At 29.4% G+C, this 15,898-nt stretch overlaps 2 protein-coding genes and 1 long non-coding RNA gene across 4 annotated transcripts; 1 reads left to right on the plus strand and 2 right to left on the minus strand.

The window, feature by feature from the left end:
- Nucleotides 1-2,439: 2,439 nt before the first annotated feature.
- LOC145182070 (uncharacterized) lies at nt 2,440-3,578 on the plus strand. The gene is made up of 2 exons (XR_016456463.1): nt 2,440-2,575; nt 3,369-3,578. It is a non-coding gene; the product is annotated as an uncharacterized LOC145182070 (long non-coding RNA).
- A 273-nt stretch (nt 3,579-3,851) lies between these two features.
- On the minus strand, nt 3,852-6,477 carry LOC145180905 (uncharacterized). The gene is made up of 2 exons (XM_080055861.2): nt 6,162-6,477; nt 3,852-6,036 (listed from the first exon to the last, which is right to left on the minus strand). The coding sequence occupies exons 1-2, from the start codon at nt 6,469-6,471 to the stop codon at nt 4,274-4,276; spliced, it is 2,073 nt and encodes a 690-aa protein (XP_079911987.2). The 5' UTR covers nt 6,472-6,477; the 3' UTR covers nt 3,852-4,273.
- Nucleotides 6,478-6,599: 122 nt separating this feature from the next.
- On the minus strand, nt 6,600-11,659 carry LOC145181804 (mitochondrial chaperone BCS1-like). 2 transcript variants are annotated; one of them, XM_090100691.1, is made up of 5 exons: nt 11,305-11,659; nt 10,578-11,180; nt 10,349-10,412; nt 7,541-7,745; nt 6,600-7,156 (listed from the first exon to the last, which is right to left on the minus strand). In XM_090100691.1, the coding sequence occupies exons 2-5, from the start codon at nt 11,092-11,094 to the stop codon at nt 6,812-6,814; spliced, it is 1,131 nt and encodes a 376-aa protein (XP_089956817.1). In that variant the 5' UTR covers nt 11,095-11,180; nt 11,305-11,659; the 3' UTR covers nt 6,600-6,811. The 2 variants fall into 2 exon arrangements, with proteins under 2 accessions (XP_089956817.1, XP_079913097.2); XM_080056971.2 differs by lacking the exon at nt 11,305-11,659 and having other exon boundaries at nt 10,578-11,298.
- Between the last annotated feature and the right edge of the window lie 4,239 nt (nt 11,660-15,898).

Consider the following 15,898-nt stretch of genomic DNA (forward strand, 5'->3'; position numbering starts at 1 on the left):
CCGAATATTTTTTGAGTAGCATAATATTAAAATGTAAATCGTGACCTATTCAAAGCTATCTAAACTGCACAGATACTCACGACAAATCTTTTCAAATATGCGAAAAGTTACTATTGGTACCCCGCAGTAAGACAATTAGTCTAAGTTGTATTTTAAAGAATAAATATTAAAGTTAAGGCTGAATAAAATTGTATTCACTGGTAATAGTGAGTATTCTTTTATCTTTTGAAAAGCTTTATGAGAGTCTTATTCTTCTTCGAGACACTGAACCAGTTAATTTATTTGTTTTGTACTGCCCTCAACTACCGACATACAACAATCAGGCGTTGTTTGATTGATGTCAATTCATTTTAGATTTAAAATGACCTGATGTAAAATTTAAAGTTCTGATTTGTAGATTTTTTTTTTCTAAAGACAGTCCACATTTTTCAAAACAAAGTTCCAGTTTCTTATACACGTATATTTCAAATGATGTAATTTTCCTTTCATCATATAACAGTTTAAGTATAGTTTTGAACTTGTGTTCTGTTATTTTTTCTTCCCTCTTTAAAACTAGGAGGGCACCTGCCTGATGTCAACTCACTAACTCAGCAGAATATACAACTTTGATATGATTAAACTGTAGGCGAAGTCATTCTCGACAATATTTTTGAATCATCTTTTTCAGACATGGAATTTACAATATTCAATGAGAAAGTAAGACTTCTAAGAATCATAAAATGCTTCCGACTTAAAAAAGAAAGCAATTAAGTAATACCTTTTAAAACAAAATAGTGCGATTTTCTGCTGTTTGAGTCTTAGCAATTTTTACGAAGACATTCTAAAACTTATTTTTCTCAAAATGTAATATTAATCTCAGATCATTTAAGTCTGAAAATCATCATCAAATAGGGTTTCTATGTAACCTAATCATTTTTTTTTTCATACCGTGATCAGCGGCAGGTGTTGTATGATGGTCAGCAGCAAGTGTTCAATGTATTGTAGATTTCATTCCTTCAAAAATTTGTGTAAAATTATTTTACTCAATAACAGTAATCTTTATGTGATTTCACGGAAGGGCAGTTTTCAAAGTAGGACATAAAAAAAAGCTTACCAAATGTTCAGAACCGTTAACTTTTTATGAATAAACTTTTAACGTAGTTAACTGAAAACATTAGCAATAATGTTGGCATGTGCAATTCATGGTAAAAATTATTTACAAGAGTTACCATGGATATCAAGAGTTTTAACTGGTTTTGCTGCATTCCTTTAGTTTAGCTCCAACAAACAGTTGCTTAGTTAGTTACTATTTTAATTCAACTTTTCTCATAGACCTTTTAAGGCCAGTAACTTGACCAAATACAATAAATAAAATACAGTATATGTCGACTACTTCATCACGTGAATGCAAACCCAAGAATGTCCTAAGCTACATTCATGTTAAATCCAGCCATGCATCAAACATCTTAAAGCAAATTCTTCACTCCGTCGAACTATGATTGTCGACTACTTCATCTTGCAAATGCATTTTCAGAAATTCTGCCCATATGCACGAGGAAGCTTTAAAAAAATCTGATAATAAACGAAATCTTAAATACATCCCTAACTCACACCCCGTTACGATAAAAGCACCACATTCTGCAAAAAAAAAAATACCATTATTAGAGAAAAAACTTGTAACTGCATAAATAAAACAAAGTGTTCTTTACATCAACAATGCCTTACAAGAAACATACCATATCAAGTTATCGTCTCGTCTAAAATCCCAGAAACTAATTAAAAAACCTATTGTGGCATCATCAAAACATCCTTTAAATGAAGATACGCCAAGTACCTAAAATCTTTTAATATTGAAAAGTATAAGAACGACATTGAACTAAAGAGATATAAGAAAATAAAAGAAGGAAATTTTACAACTATTATTAAATGGAGAATTGTAAAGCGCTGCAAATCGTAAAATCCGGCCACGAAAAAAGTCGCATGCTGCGCGTGCATGAAAAATGCATGATAATGTATCAACAAGGAAACTTGTTAAACAAAAAGAACGAAATGGTTTTTAAATGCAGACACAAAAGCAAATTTCTCCTTTCGCAATTTGACACTGGCGGCTAAGCCTATACTGTTTCTCTCTTTCTATCTTTCTTTCTTTTTTTCTTCTCTTCTCTTTTCTTTTTTTACTTTTCTTTTCCTTTCTTTTGATGTCAGAGCACACGGTACCGTAGTTTTGTAATTTTGTAACGGTTTTATTATCTTTATTTTGTATTTCATGGCTGATGATTGCAGCAAGGCATGAAACTTTAAGTACCATATACATATAACAGGAAGAGGAAAGAAATCTTTATTTAGAAGTTTAATCATTAAATTCAAGACATTGATTTTCCACTAAAATATTCAGCGTCCATTTCGCTATCGTTCAATTATTAAAATTGATTTAACTGTAATTGAATAAATGGCACGGGGGGGCGATCAATATTGCAATTATTAACAAATTTTCCTGAAATTGTTTCGCAAGTTCTTATGAAATCTCATTTAGAATCTCTAGCAAAATTTATAATGAAAGTAGAGAAGTTGTAGACAAGACCAAATTAACACAACAGTATGTTCAACTTTTTTTTTATGATGTTTCAATAGTAAAAGTCGTTGTTTATCACATAAATTTAAGACTTTAAAACAACCAATTGTTATAAAAACAAATGTAGTTTTACTTGAAGATTTAGTTTACTAGAGGACTTTACGAAAATCTTGTCTATCATTCTGTTTGTAGATTATGCCAAATTGATGCGAGGAATAAGTTTTTTATTATCTCCTGCAATGAACTTACTTGATCAATAAAATGTGAAAAAAAAGCCCATTTGCTTTTATCTTTACCCTGAAATATTTCTTTTTTTTTTTTTTTAAAAAAAAAAAAAAAACAGAACTTCTTTTAAGAGTTTTACATCATTAGTAATTTTTCTTTAAAACAGACAGTAAGCATCCATACGATTCTATTTACTTTCCTTTTCAACTAAATTTCTCGATTTTTCTTATAAAAAAATGAGACAACTTTTTTGTCTAATTCCTTAATGTGAACATAAAATACGTCAGGATCATTAATGTGATTACAGAGTACTTCAGGATCATTAATGTGATCATAGAGTACTTCAGGATCTTTTTGCATATCTTGTATTTAGGATTGTTAAAAGCTTTAAAATGAGCTCAAGCTCTTCTTTCTCTTTTTTCGACACTATCTTTGATTGGTCCCGAGAAAAATACTGATTAATATGTACTAAAGTTTTAAAATCTTTTTCATGTAATAAAAAATGCATACAACTTCGTATTATATAAACTTTTTAATTATTTTTATTTAAGAATACTCTAATGGTCTTATGTCTCCGGTCTTTTTTTTTTAGATAGCTTTTGAAAATGACCTGTATTTGTCAGTGAAGTAAGAAGAGCCTCAGTGATAATATTGGATTTGTCGAAATGCTGAACTTTATTGAATTTGTTGCCTTGGTTTCCATTCCTATGCTGTTGTTGTATGGGATGTTCAAGTTGTTTATGTTAGCAGTACTTGTATTGTAATAAAAATTTTATTTGGAAAAAAAAATAGTTTAAAGAGACTTCACTACATTATTTTCTTACTAAAAACAAAATCATAAAACTACTTTACTATTTTCTGATAAGAAATATTTAATTTTATTTTAGTATTTCATCTCTTTTTTTTTTTAAATAGTGTTTTTTTTTTTAAGAAATAGTGATATTTTAAAGCACAAATGTTAAGGAAAATTTTAAAACAATTTGGAGGAAAGAAACTACAACGTTTGGTGAACTGATTTTTATCAAAATACTAGAAAGAAGATATAGGAGGTATATAGGCAAACGTAAATGAAAAATTTTCAAACGAAATTGAACAATCCTTATCTTTTTCCTTTCAAAACTTTACAATTTCACTTGCAGTTAAACTTTGCAAACACATTCGGTGCTACTAACAATAAAGAGAAAAATTTTAAATACCTCTAACACTATTGAGAAAAAAAAACGCAAAAAAAAAGCAAAACAAATAAAAAAACAGGCAGTAACTGGGATGAAAAAATTAGTTTCACATAATTGGGTGGTTCACATCACGTGGTTAGTTACTAATTTTTATTACTTTTTTGAAAAATGGAATGGTCGTTTTTTTTCTAGTTAGCTTCTATTGATCTACAAAAAGATCTAATATTCAGTTTAATAACTTGCTCCGATTCTCTGTAAAATTACAAGAAAAAATCTTGAATCTTTCTTTTTTTTTTTTTAATATTATTTTGAAGGTTTTATTTTATTTGGGAATTTTTTGTTTAAATGGCAAAAACATTGTTTGCTCTGAAATAACTTTTACATCTTCCAACACAGAAAAGTTTTCAGTTTCTTCATCTGGGATTAAAGATTTATTTGTTATATGGTAAATCATATTTTCTAGTAGGTCTACTTTATTTTGATTTATAGCTCCACACTGCCAAATAATAGGGTGGCGAGCTTCACACGCTTGATGTATAGCCGGTGAAGCGTCATGGAAGGGCATTATTGGTAAGAAAAATACAGGGCTACAGAAGCTAACATCATTGTTGCAATAGAATTCTATAGCAGCTTTTAAAATCAATGATTCACAGTCTCTAGATAAAGTTAGATAAATTGATGGAGTTATTACAGCTTCCAGGCATAAATGTAGTTTCCATAGACAAGCAATATCTACATTTGCAGCTGTAGCTTTGCAAAGTTTTTGAAGATTATATAAAGTTGTCAATTCTTTACTCAAAAAGAAGTTAAAATAATCTTTTCGTAGTTTTTCTATTCCGATTTCAATAATCAGATTATAAACAGCAGTTTCACTTGAGAGAAACTCAAAAAGTTTATCCTTTGCATAAAGTTTTGATTCATCTGTATCAGCTAAATACATCTGGCGGATAAACTTTGCAAGTTTTGTTTCATTTGCAGGACTAATTGCAGGTTGCAGAGCGCCACTTATTATATCTTGAAGAACTTCTTTAATACATTGTCTCATTTCATCTCTGTTTTCTAACTGATATAGGAAGAGCCAAAGTTTGTCTGTAAAGTCGTGATCATTACGCTGAAAGGCTTGATGAAGGAATTGCGTCATTGGTGTTTCCAAATCGTCAGTTTTTTCATTAGCTGTACCAACATCACTATTTCCATAATACGAAAAGTCAGAAACACTATCTTTAAACATATAGAGTTTTTCAAGAGCTTTATCAGAAATGGAATTATTCAAAAAGGATTGATTATCCATTCGATTTACTACTGTATCGAGGGCCTTTAACTCGACGTATGCATCATGTGCAGCAGATCTTGTTTCACCTGCTACAACTTGAAGTTTTATAACAGCTTTAGCTGTATGAGGTGGAGGTTTAGAAGCATGGTAACCAATACCAGACCAGTAAAGCATGATTTGTAATGATGTTTCATCATTCACCACAGACGTATTGAATTCTTCTGAAAGACTATTGCTTTCAAACTTCAGATCACCTAATATATCATACATTGCAAAGAAGTTAGTTTCTTTAGTTCTAAATGAATCCAAGAACTTTTTTCTATGAGCTGGAGGTGGATTTGCTGAAATTTGAATTATATGAATGACAAGCTTTTCATTTTTAAAAAGATTTTCTGGATATATAACCATATTTTCTATAACTGCTGGTTGTATTGGTAAACATCGCAACAACAAAAAAGATTTTTCAGAAAATGCACTTAAAGTCATGCTTCGTAAGTATACTGCGCTAAAATACCTTGCATCAGCCAATGAAATAGGGGAAAGATTCTTCAAATCTATTGTTATATTGCTCTTCACTCCTGTTAATTCAAACGAAGTACCATTTCCACCAACTCTTACTTCATTGACAGAGCACATTGTTGCACATCCAATGTTAGGCAAAATTTCTATGTTTAAAAGATTCCTGCTACTTAAGTAAACTATATCTTTATCAATCTCATCTTCTGAAGAACTCTCATCAACTACAGTGCTATTAATAGGGGATGATGAACATGTTACCAGATCTTCATTGCTAGAAAGCTTCAATTGGTACTCTGAAATAAAAATAAAATTTATAACTTAAGAAAAATTGATTAAGAAGTAACAATTATAATTAAATTTTAAAAAGTCCATTACATTTCCAATTTAATAAGTATAATGAATATTAAATAAAACTAACTGCTAATTAGGAAAACTCCTTTTCTGTACAGTTTAGGATCAATAACTGCAGAGAGTTCAGAAATACAAACTTGGGTGGATCCTTCATAAGCTCTTATATAACTCAATAGATATCTTTTTTTAAAAACACAATGATTCACAAATACTGCAGACTGATGGGAATGCAAAGAGCTCTGCTTTTGCAGACGGTTATTTTCATCAAACAGCTTGAACATGGTTTTTTCAACTTCAACAAACAACTGTGTATCTTCAAGCAATAATTTTACATCCATTTCTAATACTCTGCTAAACCAAAAAAATATTATGCTCATAGATTTTAAAATAACACTTAAGTGTCATAAACTTAAACAGAATTTAAATGTAGAAAGAAACTTGTAAAGAAACGTAATTCTTCTCAACTCTCATAAACAAAATTAAAATATAGAAACTTGTAAAGAAATTCTTCTCAATAATGATATACTTTTTCTTTTGTATTTTAAAAAAAGTTTACACAGAAAAAATGATGTAATAAGTATTTATTTTATTCATTTATTTTTACTCAACCTACAATTGTTTGCTTTTGTTGACTTCTTTATTCATTTTAAGAGGATTTTTTACTTATCATTTTAAATAACTTTCAAAAAAAAAAACTTGCACATAATGACATGTGATTTATAAATTTTTCAATGTATGCACATTATTCAAAGCCCCAAGTGCATCATGCTTAAAGAGCATTAGGTAACCTTGAATTTGTGCTACACTATACTTTTGGTTTGTGGCACTGACTATTTCACTGAATAAGACTGCATCAGAATGTTTCATGTGCGGATAAAAGCGAGAGAACATTTGAACAAGTTGTGAAACAGATGATTTATCAATGAGCTGCTTCATATCAATACGACCAGGTCGTATTAGGGCTGAGTCAAGTCTTTCAAGGTAGTTAGTTGTCATGAATACAAGTCTTTCTTCTGTTGATACAACTCCATCAAGACAGTTCAACAAGCCACTAAATGTCACCTGCCAAAGATAAGTTACAAGTTACTTAATTAGTTAGAAGATCTAGTTTAAAAATTAAAATCATCTGATAGCATAATGCTAAAAAGTTTAATAATAAAGGTTTTTTTAATTTAAAATTTATTACTTTAGCAATATTATTATTGAAGATATTTAAAGTGATCTCAATTGCTGTTTAAAACTCTATATGCATGCTTATGTTTGTATTTTGTATGTTTATGCTTGCATTTAGAACTTTGAATTTCAATCAAACACACTGATAGTTGTTAACATACTAATTTTTCACAAGGTCATTTATAAAAGAGCATAAATGTAAGAATAAAAGAAAGTATCAGTTAACAACTGTTTGCATAAAATTGATATGATCAATAATTCCAACACACTTACATAGTTTGGGTAGTAACCTGCTGCTTTATTTCCAGTTTTATCACTATCATCTCTTTTACTGAAAGCAGCATCAATATCTTCAAGCAAAATTATACTTTGTTGTGGAGCAACACTCATTAGATGTGTTAAACGATCATCTGATAATGTTCGATCTCCAAGATTCATTATACATACACTGTATTGTAGTTCACCAGCAAGTGCTGTTCTATTTGTAAAAAAGAGGTATAAAAAGTTAACCCTTAACAACATTAACTTATTAGTCCATACTACAGTCTAAACCAATAATGACAGTTCATTTAAAGGAACCACTCTAGTTTTTGTGCTAAAAAGGTATATAAACAATAATAATAATTTATTGATTTTGTATCAAATTAAGCTTTAAATGTCACAAACACAAACTAAGTGAACAAAGCCTTTTGACCCTACCTAATTTATTAAAAATACCTATCAATTAATTTGTTAAAAATAATTTATTAATTAATTTATTAAAAATACTAATAACTTGTTAACTAAACCTTTTTTGAATCTGAAATTTCAGAGCACAGAAAATCGTTGACTTTATTTCCTTATAGGGTTTTGTTGTTTTTCACCTTAACAACTCATTGTTGATCTTGACCAAATTTATATTCTGCTTTTTTAATGAAGTATTATTCATTTTCATATCAGCTAGATGATTAAAAACATCTCCTGAGAACTTGAAGGACTTTTTAAGTATTGAGTATCAGTCTTAAATTTAAATGCTTTACATTTAAAGCTGTTTTAATAATGATAAAATATGAAATAACACATTACTAATAGAATGTAACACATGCAACATACAGAATTTTTCTTTATAGTAATATTGTCTGTCATAAAACAACCTGGTTATTAACTACCAAACATATGCAGAAAATTATAAAAAAATTAAAATAAACTCACTGCAAGTAAGTTTATTTGAATTTTTTTTATCATTTTTTGCATAAGTTTGGTAATTAATATTCCAAGTAAATTATTAACTAAACTATGTTCCTTGTTAAATTTTTATAATCATTTTGATAATTTACTTAATCATTTTGATTGAACAAAATTGTTATTTAATTGTTTATTCAATGTTGATTATGTTTAGGTATAAATTAACTTGTGGCAAGTCTTATGTCTTACCCATATGAGATTCCTAGATTTTCAAAAAACAAGAAGTATTCTCTTAAGTCATTACAACTTAAAAAAATAATTCTTGTCTCTACCACTCTCAGCTGACATTCCCTTCATTCTGTTTTTTACGCTATATTTATGACACAGCTGTCAAAGCAAAGTTATGATAAATAGAAACAAGAAGATATGGAAGAGGTGTTAAATAAATTATTGAAAGGAGTTATTGGATTCAATGAAGCTTGTAGACAATTTAACATCTCTACATAATAACATTAAAGCCTCATTTTAAATGATTAAATAAGAATGTCAAAATTGGAAGGCCTTAGGATATTACTGCAAATATGAGGAGTTCATCGAACACATCCTCAATTTACAATTATGCTTTTTTGGGTTTACTGCAGTTGAGCTAAGTAGATTATTTATCAATTACCAGAAGAATATTAATTACAACATCATTTCAATAGAGAAAATGTAATCACAGGGAGGAAATGGTATTTTAAATTCATGATAGATAATCCTTATCTTTACAAACTCCATAAACAACATCAATGGCCAGGGCCAGGGCTTTCAATAAAGAATGCCTTTATGTATTCTCTGATATATATGAACTCATATTAGATGAATACAAGTTCACTGCTAATCAGGTATGTAAGATTGATATAACAGGTTAGTCCACTGTTCACAAGCCATCCAAAATAATTGCTCAGAAAAGAAACCATCAGTTGGTGCACTTAAAAGTGGTGAAAGTGATTTGATTACTACTGCTGTATGAAGCAAGAATGCTACAGATGAATTCATACCTCTGATAATATTACAAAGCAAGGAGTACTATACAAAGGAAGGATCTCCATTTGGTACAATATTTGAATGCTACAAAAGTGGAGAGATATTGTTAGAACTTTTTGTTCCATAGCTGGAACATTTCATCAAGTACACAATGTTAGAGAAGAGTAACAAGCAAATACTTCTTCTTTTGGATGGACAAACTACTCATATAAAAAATATTAAATTTTTCTCTTCATGAGAGGCTTCCTGCAGTGGTTACACAAAAAAGTAAAGAAATCCATGAGGAAGAACTTGGTTATAAACCAAATAAAAGAGTTATCAAATATTTGATCTCTTATTTTAATAATAAACTTCTGTAGATACTCTATCTTGTTAGTAAAAATAACATCAACACACAATCAAGAAAACACAAAAAATATGGCCCATAAGAGATGCAGTGATTAATAAAAAGGAATGAGCATTGAAAAGTAAGAAGAAAAGCAACTGGTTTTGGGTTATTTGTGGAGAAGATTGAGAGAAATACATAACTTAATGCTTGAATAGCAAACCACATGCACATGATTTATGGACTAGAGTTGACATAAGAACAAAAAAATTTTGTAAAAGTTAAGTACTTATGTTTTATGTTAACAGATTAATAGAAAAATAAATTATAACTATTATCGTTAATTAATTGAATCCTTATATACAACTTTGGAAACTGGTTCCTTTAGCCATATCAATGTTAGTTTTTATACTTTAAATGTTTGAAAATTTAAATTAATTGATTTAAATTTATTGAAATATTTGAAAATTTAAACAAAATGCTAATTTGCATTTAACTAAAAAAACATAATGTAAGTAAGAAATAAACTCAACTTTAATTTAAAAATAAATAAATAAAGTTATTACATAAAGCTGCTTTTTCCACATCCAGGTGGTCCATATAACAAATAGCCACGTCGGTATGGGATACCTAAAAGTCAATTGTGTACTTAAGTTGTTTCTAAAAATTAATATCTTTATGCACTTATTTATGATAAAAGTATTATTGGGTAAAAGGGTTTTTAAAAAAATTCATTAAGGTTAATAGCCAACTATAAAATATTCTAAATAAATAATGAACAAGCTGTTAGATCACCTCGATCCATATACCATTTTTTGTTAAAAATAAACTCTTTAACATCATTAAGAATTCTTTCTGAAATGCCATCGTCAAGAATAACTGAGCTAATTGGTCGATGTTGTCGTGGAAAACCAAACTGACGCCAATCAGGTCCCATAGGTATATACATAACGGTTTTTCCTTCCTGTTTTGATAAAGCCAGTGCTTTTGCCTCATGCAACATTGACTTAAACAACTCTTTATTTCTACCAAGTGATGTTAAATTAACTGTCTCCCAAGGAGAACCACTAGCTAGATCTCTCATCCCTTGATCTCTTTGCCTTTCAATACGAATCCAATTATTTTTATATTTTAAAAAATGAACACCTGGACTAGGGGTGAAATCGAACTGAGAATTTATTTTCCCATTTTCTTGTTGTTGAAATGTTGTATAAACACTCAAGTGCTGTGTTTGTTTTGCTTGTTTCTGTATCATCCATTGCAATAACCAGTCATAACTTTTATCTTTACTGGTAACTTCTAAAGTAACCATACAATGGCGACGAAAAAGAACAAAACCAAATTGAAGACCTTTTCGGATTACTGCCAATCCAGTTCCAACACCTACCAGTCCAAATCCTGCTGAAAAATATGGATTTTCAGCAAGTGTAGGTAGAAACTCTGAAATTGTCATGCTTTACAGTTTTAAAGTATACTAGATATCTAACAATATCACAAACAAGCAAAAATGATAAAAAACTACCTCTTGCAATTTACAAAATTGATAATACAAGTCATCACTAACTACAAAGAAGCTGAACGTAAAACTTTCTGCCAGATTGCAATGTAGATACCTCGCTAGTGCAAATTGTTTGTAGTTAGATATATGTGCATATGAGATTTAACGTTGAGCATTGTTTCTTCTATGCATTCATAAACTTTTATGCATAGGAATACAGTAATTAGCTAATTTATTTATCTAACTGAAGAAATTATTAGTTTTGAAATTCAAATAAACAAAATATTCAGTGGTGGAAATAAATTTCTTATATAAGATCATCGAAATACTACAGATCTTAATATTATGTCGGTATTACGATAAATATATATTTTGTGATTTTTACAACCTTTATTTTGCTAATAACTTTTTAAGCAATTTTGCCGCCTTTCCATCATCGGTTGCCGGTGGTAAAATGCTTATCGAACCGATATGAAGTAGTTAAGAAAGGGTTTCATTCTAACGATAGCACAATTAATCTCTCTAATCAAAATTTCCTATAGATATGGGTGTTTATCACGCCACGTTTCTTAGTTATAGTTTCTGTATTATTTTCATGTATACTCGTATATAATACGATCAAAATAAGTTAACAACACATTTAGTTTAATGATATATAACAGTAAACCTTAAGTCTTAGTGTTTCTAATATCATTTCAAGGGTTTGTTTGGAAAATTACTGGGATTTATTCAAAAGTTATGAAGAAAAGTGAAGGTTTTAAATGCTTAAACCTTCCAAATAAAGTGACATGCTTTTGGAAAATATATTGTAAAACCTCAATATTTGTCCGACTGACAAAGTAAACAAGCGTATTTATAAAGCGAAAAAAACGCTTTTCCATTTCGTGTTACGTTGTAATAAATGACTGGTTTAATGGAAATCCATTTCTAGGTCTTTTACTGTACCATTAATTTGGTGGAGGCAAGCAAATCATCACGATGATTGCTACTTTTATTTGACTTGTATGAGACGAACCTCAAGAAAAATCAAAAATCAAATTGAGTATTCAAACGTAGCATCAGCATCTAAACTAATTCTTCACAATGAGAACTAGTTTCTTTAGCAATAGACACTGCAAATGAACACTCTGATATTTTAAGCAATCACGAAGAAGGCATTAAGATAAATTGATAAACATTGAAGCATATACCTTCCAACAGCTTACCTACACCTTCCCTGCAGCGACCATATTTAAATGAACAGTATGAGTTAAACGATCAAATTAGAGTTTGGTTTTGCCTGTTAGGAAAGCTTAAATATTAAGACTTTAGATTAAAAGAATGGCATTTGTCAGCTTCTAATGCTAAAGTTGAAAAAAAAAAATTGTAAAGAATTTTTATTTTAGAACAGTGTTTTTTCCAAATTCAGCAAACCTAAATTAAAAGGCTCACAAATGAGAAAATTTATGAAGAACAATAATGAAAATCTTACAGAAAACTAGTGGTTTTCGCATTATGTCCATACCATCTAAGTCTGGACTCTCGCATTTTTTTTGTGATATGGAACTCAATCCTATTTAACAACAACAAAAATTCGCCACGCAGTTCAACTCGTTAGAAAATTCTTTATGTATCCGTTTGGATAATTTAAAAAGAAAAAAAGCAAAAGATTTAAAAAAAACTTTGAACATTTACTTACATGTTCAAAGTTTTGCTTTAGAACATGTAAGTAAATGTTACAGGGGATTTGCTTTGAGTCAGATGAAAGAAACATACAATAATATAAAAACCCTATTAGAAAAGTTCAGTAGGACTGTTGGGCAATATGTAGCGATATAAAAGTTTTTGTGCTGTTAATTGGTTTAGATTTTGGTTACATGAAATGTTATTGTTTTTCATGTGAATGGTATTGAAGGGACAGAACAAATCGTTAAGTTAAGAAGGAATGGCCGACCGAATCTTCAGCCACTTTTGACTACAGCTTTGGACTGTTTTTGAGAATAATGAAAATGTTGAACTTTTCATTTATTTTGACACTTGAAGAGTGTAAATCTGTCAATGGTTCCCTTTTTTATTTAAGATTTGCAAGTTTATATTCAATTAAGAAAAAATGCAAAAACTCTTTAAGCTTTCTTTTCTTATTTTGTTAATTTTCTTTATACTCCTTTTCTTTATACTCTTCCACATTTTTGTAAAGACTTCCCAAGTTTTTTTGTTGCAAATCAAAAAAACTAAACTTTCAAAAGCCTATCTTATTGTTACCCTTCTTCAGTAAAGCGTTAAATAAACTACCCTCAGATCGTTCAGCGTGATCATAGGCAACAATTAGAGTTTTTGCATAGCATGCAAACTTTCTGTAGTACTGAGTATTCCACTGTGATAATGAGAAAAATAAGTAATTTAAAACACTTTTTTATTGCAATCAAATTCTACAAATATAACATGCGAAGGGTCATTAATTGAATTTAAACCTCAAAGTAAAAACGCATCATTTCGATTTTTTGCTTAGTGGAGAAAGCAGGAAATCAAATTTAGAAAGCACATATAAGATCTTTATACTCAATGCAAGCAAGATATTTTATGTTTTTTAAATGATTAATGAATATAAATATAGTAATCAATGGATTTCTACTTTAAAGCTTACATAGAACTGATTATATAAAATCCTTGATTTTATATAATCATTACTTGAAGTAAAGGTGAGGAGCGCTGATTGCTACATGGCTTTGCAAATATTATGGAGTGTTATAACATATGCTGTAAATGGTTTAGAAATTGTTTTGCTGATTTCTTCAAATAAAATTCCTTTCTTTGATAGAATCATAGTGGTACTCAGAGACTTAAAGTGTGTTCTTTAACTTTTGTTTAATTGATGTTTTTCACCTGCGTAACTTTTTTTCCTGAAGTGAAATACTCGCAACTCAGATATACGTCAGGAATAGGAGACATTAAACCAAATCATCACTGTGATGTCTTGTGTTAGAGGAAGTGTCAAAGCTCAGGCCACTAATAATTAAGTGTTTGTCATACTCATCTAGTAATTGCATCACATTTTTACATTGGCCTTTACCTGATGAAGAATATAGAGCAGGTGATAAGAAATAAGATTCACCATTTTAATTCATCAAAAAAAAACTTTTATTTTAAAATTTCTTTACCTTCTTCGTTTCAAATAAAGTCATCAAATTATTAGCAATCAAAATGGATCAACAGCTGCATTTCCTTAGAAACTTTAGATAATTTTTATTGTGTACTGTTAATTTTGCGCGTATACTTTCTCACAGCCACCATAAGAAAGTAAAAGGAATTAAAAAAGATAAAGAAAAAAAAAGAAAAACTTTTCTGAATTTGTTAAATTATATAGAAATAGTTTACTTTTTGAGAATATTTAGTGTTCTCAGATCCCAAATAATATTTTTTTAGAGCCTCTGGTCATAAGTGAAAGTCTATGTTTGATTTTCACATTTTTAGATTTCAGCCTTTTTTTTTTTCATACCATTTTTAAAATCAGGAAAACCTATCAACAACAAAGTTAATTGAGAAACTTTTTTGATTTTCTGATTTTTAAAAATATTTTAAAGTTCTCTTTGCTTAATTAGAATATTATTTTCCAAAGCTCGTAAATTCTTTTTTAAAACTACATTTGCATTTAAAGGGAAACTTGTTCTAAGCCATGGAATTTAAACTTTGGCCATTACACACTTACAACTGCCATTTTCCCATCTAAAGGCCTTGATATTTGGCTTCGCAGGACAAAAAATTAAATGATTTGTTCATGGTACCATTTAAAATGTTTGATTGAGATAATTTGTAATGTTGCAGAATTTCCAGTAGGAAGATTTGAATCTATATATAAAATATAAAAAAAAAATATGTGAAATATGTATCTGGAGATTAACTTAATTTAGAGAACAACAGGAGGCAATTATCAAAGCCAGACTCTAAAATTAATAAAAAATGAAATTAACTACTTGTGGGATATTAGCCCTGGGTAACAGTTTCGGTGGCCTAATTCAAAATTGAAGATTTTATTTTAAATAAACAAACTTAACCTGTTCTTAAAATAGTAATAAATGAAAATCCAAGTCTGCAAAAGCCTTAATCCAGCACTGATAGAATTAATAGACTAGTTTTAAACTTAAAATTTAGTTTGAAAGGGATCATCTTTAAAAAGTAAATACCAAAAGTGGTTCTACGTAGTAAGATAAAATAGGATTTACGATAACCGTAGTACTATACGGTTATCGTAAATCCTCTTTTACTATTTACTATGTAGAACCACTTTTGGTATTTACTTTTTAAAGATGATCCCTTTCAAATGTTGACCACAACTGCGTTTTAATTCGTCCATTCTGAAGGCTCAATCTTCGATGGTTCATTCGAACATTTGCGTGATAACGGGTGCTATTCACAGTAACAATGGCGCCGGCCGCATTTTAGAAGAAATATAGACTAATGATTCCACCGACCCTTAAGCCACACTAAACGGTTATTTTCAATGGATATAATAGCAGTTATTGAATTTCATTGGGTTACTCTTTGCCCCAAATACTTTGGTTATTGACAAAGTAATTCAGCCGTAAAGGAATCTCATTACTGAACAAAATTTGGGTTGGGAAATGTGGATCTTCAGAGATTT

This window comes from Hydra viridissima, unplaced genomic scaffold (genome assembly GCF_058129835.1).
Source record: "Hydra viridissima isolate aposymbiotic clone 2 unplaced genomic scaffold, HvirCarnegie_v1 scaffold_10, whole genome shotgun sequence".
In the NCBI taxonomy this organism is placed as follows: domain Eukaryota; kingdom Metazoa; phylum Cnidaria; class Hydrozoa; order Anthoathecata; family Hydridae; genus Hydra; species Hydra viridissima.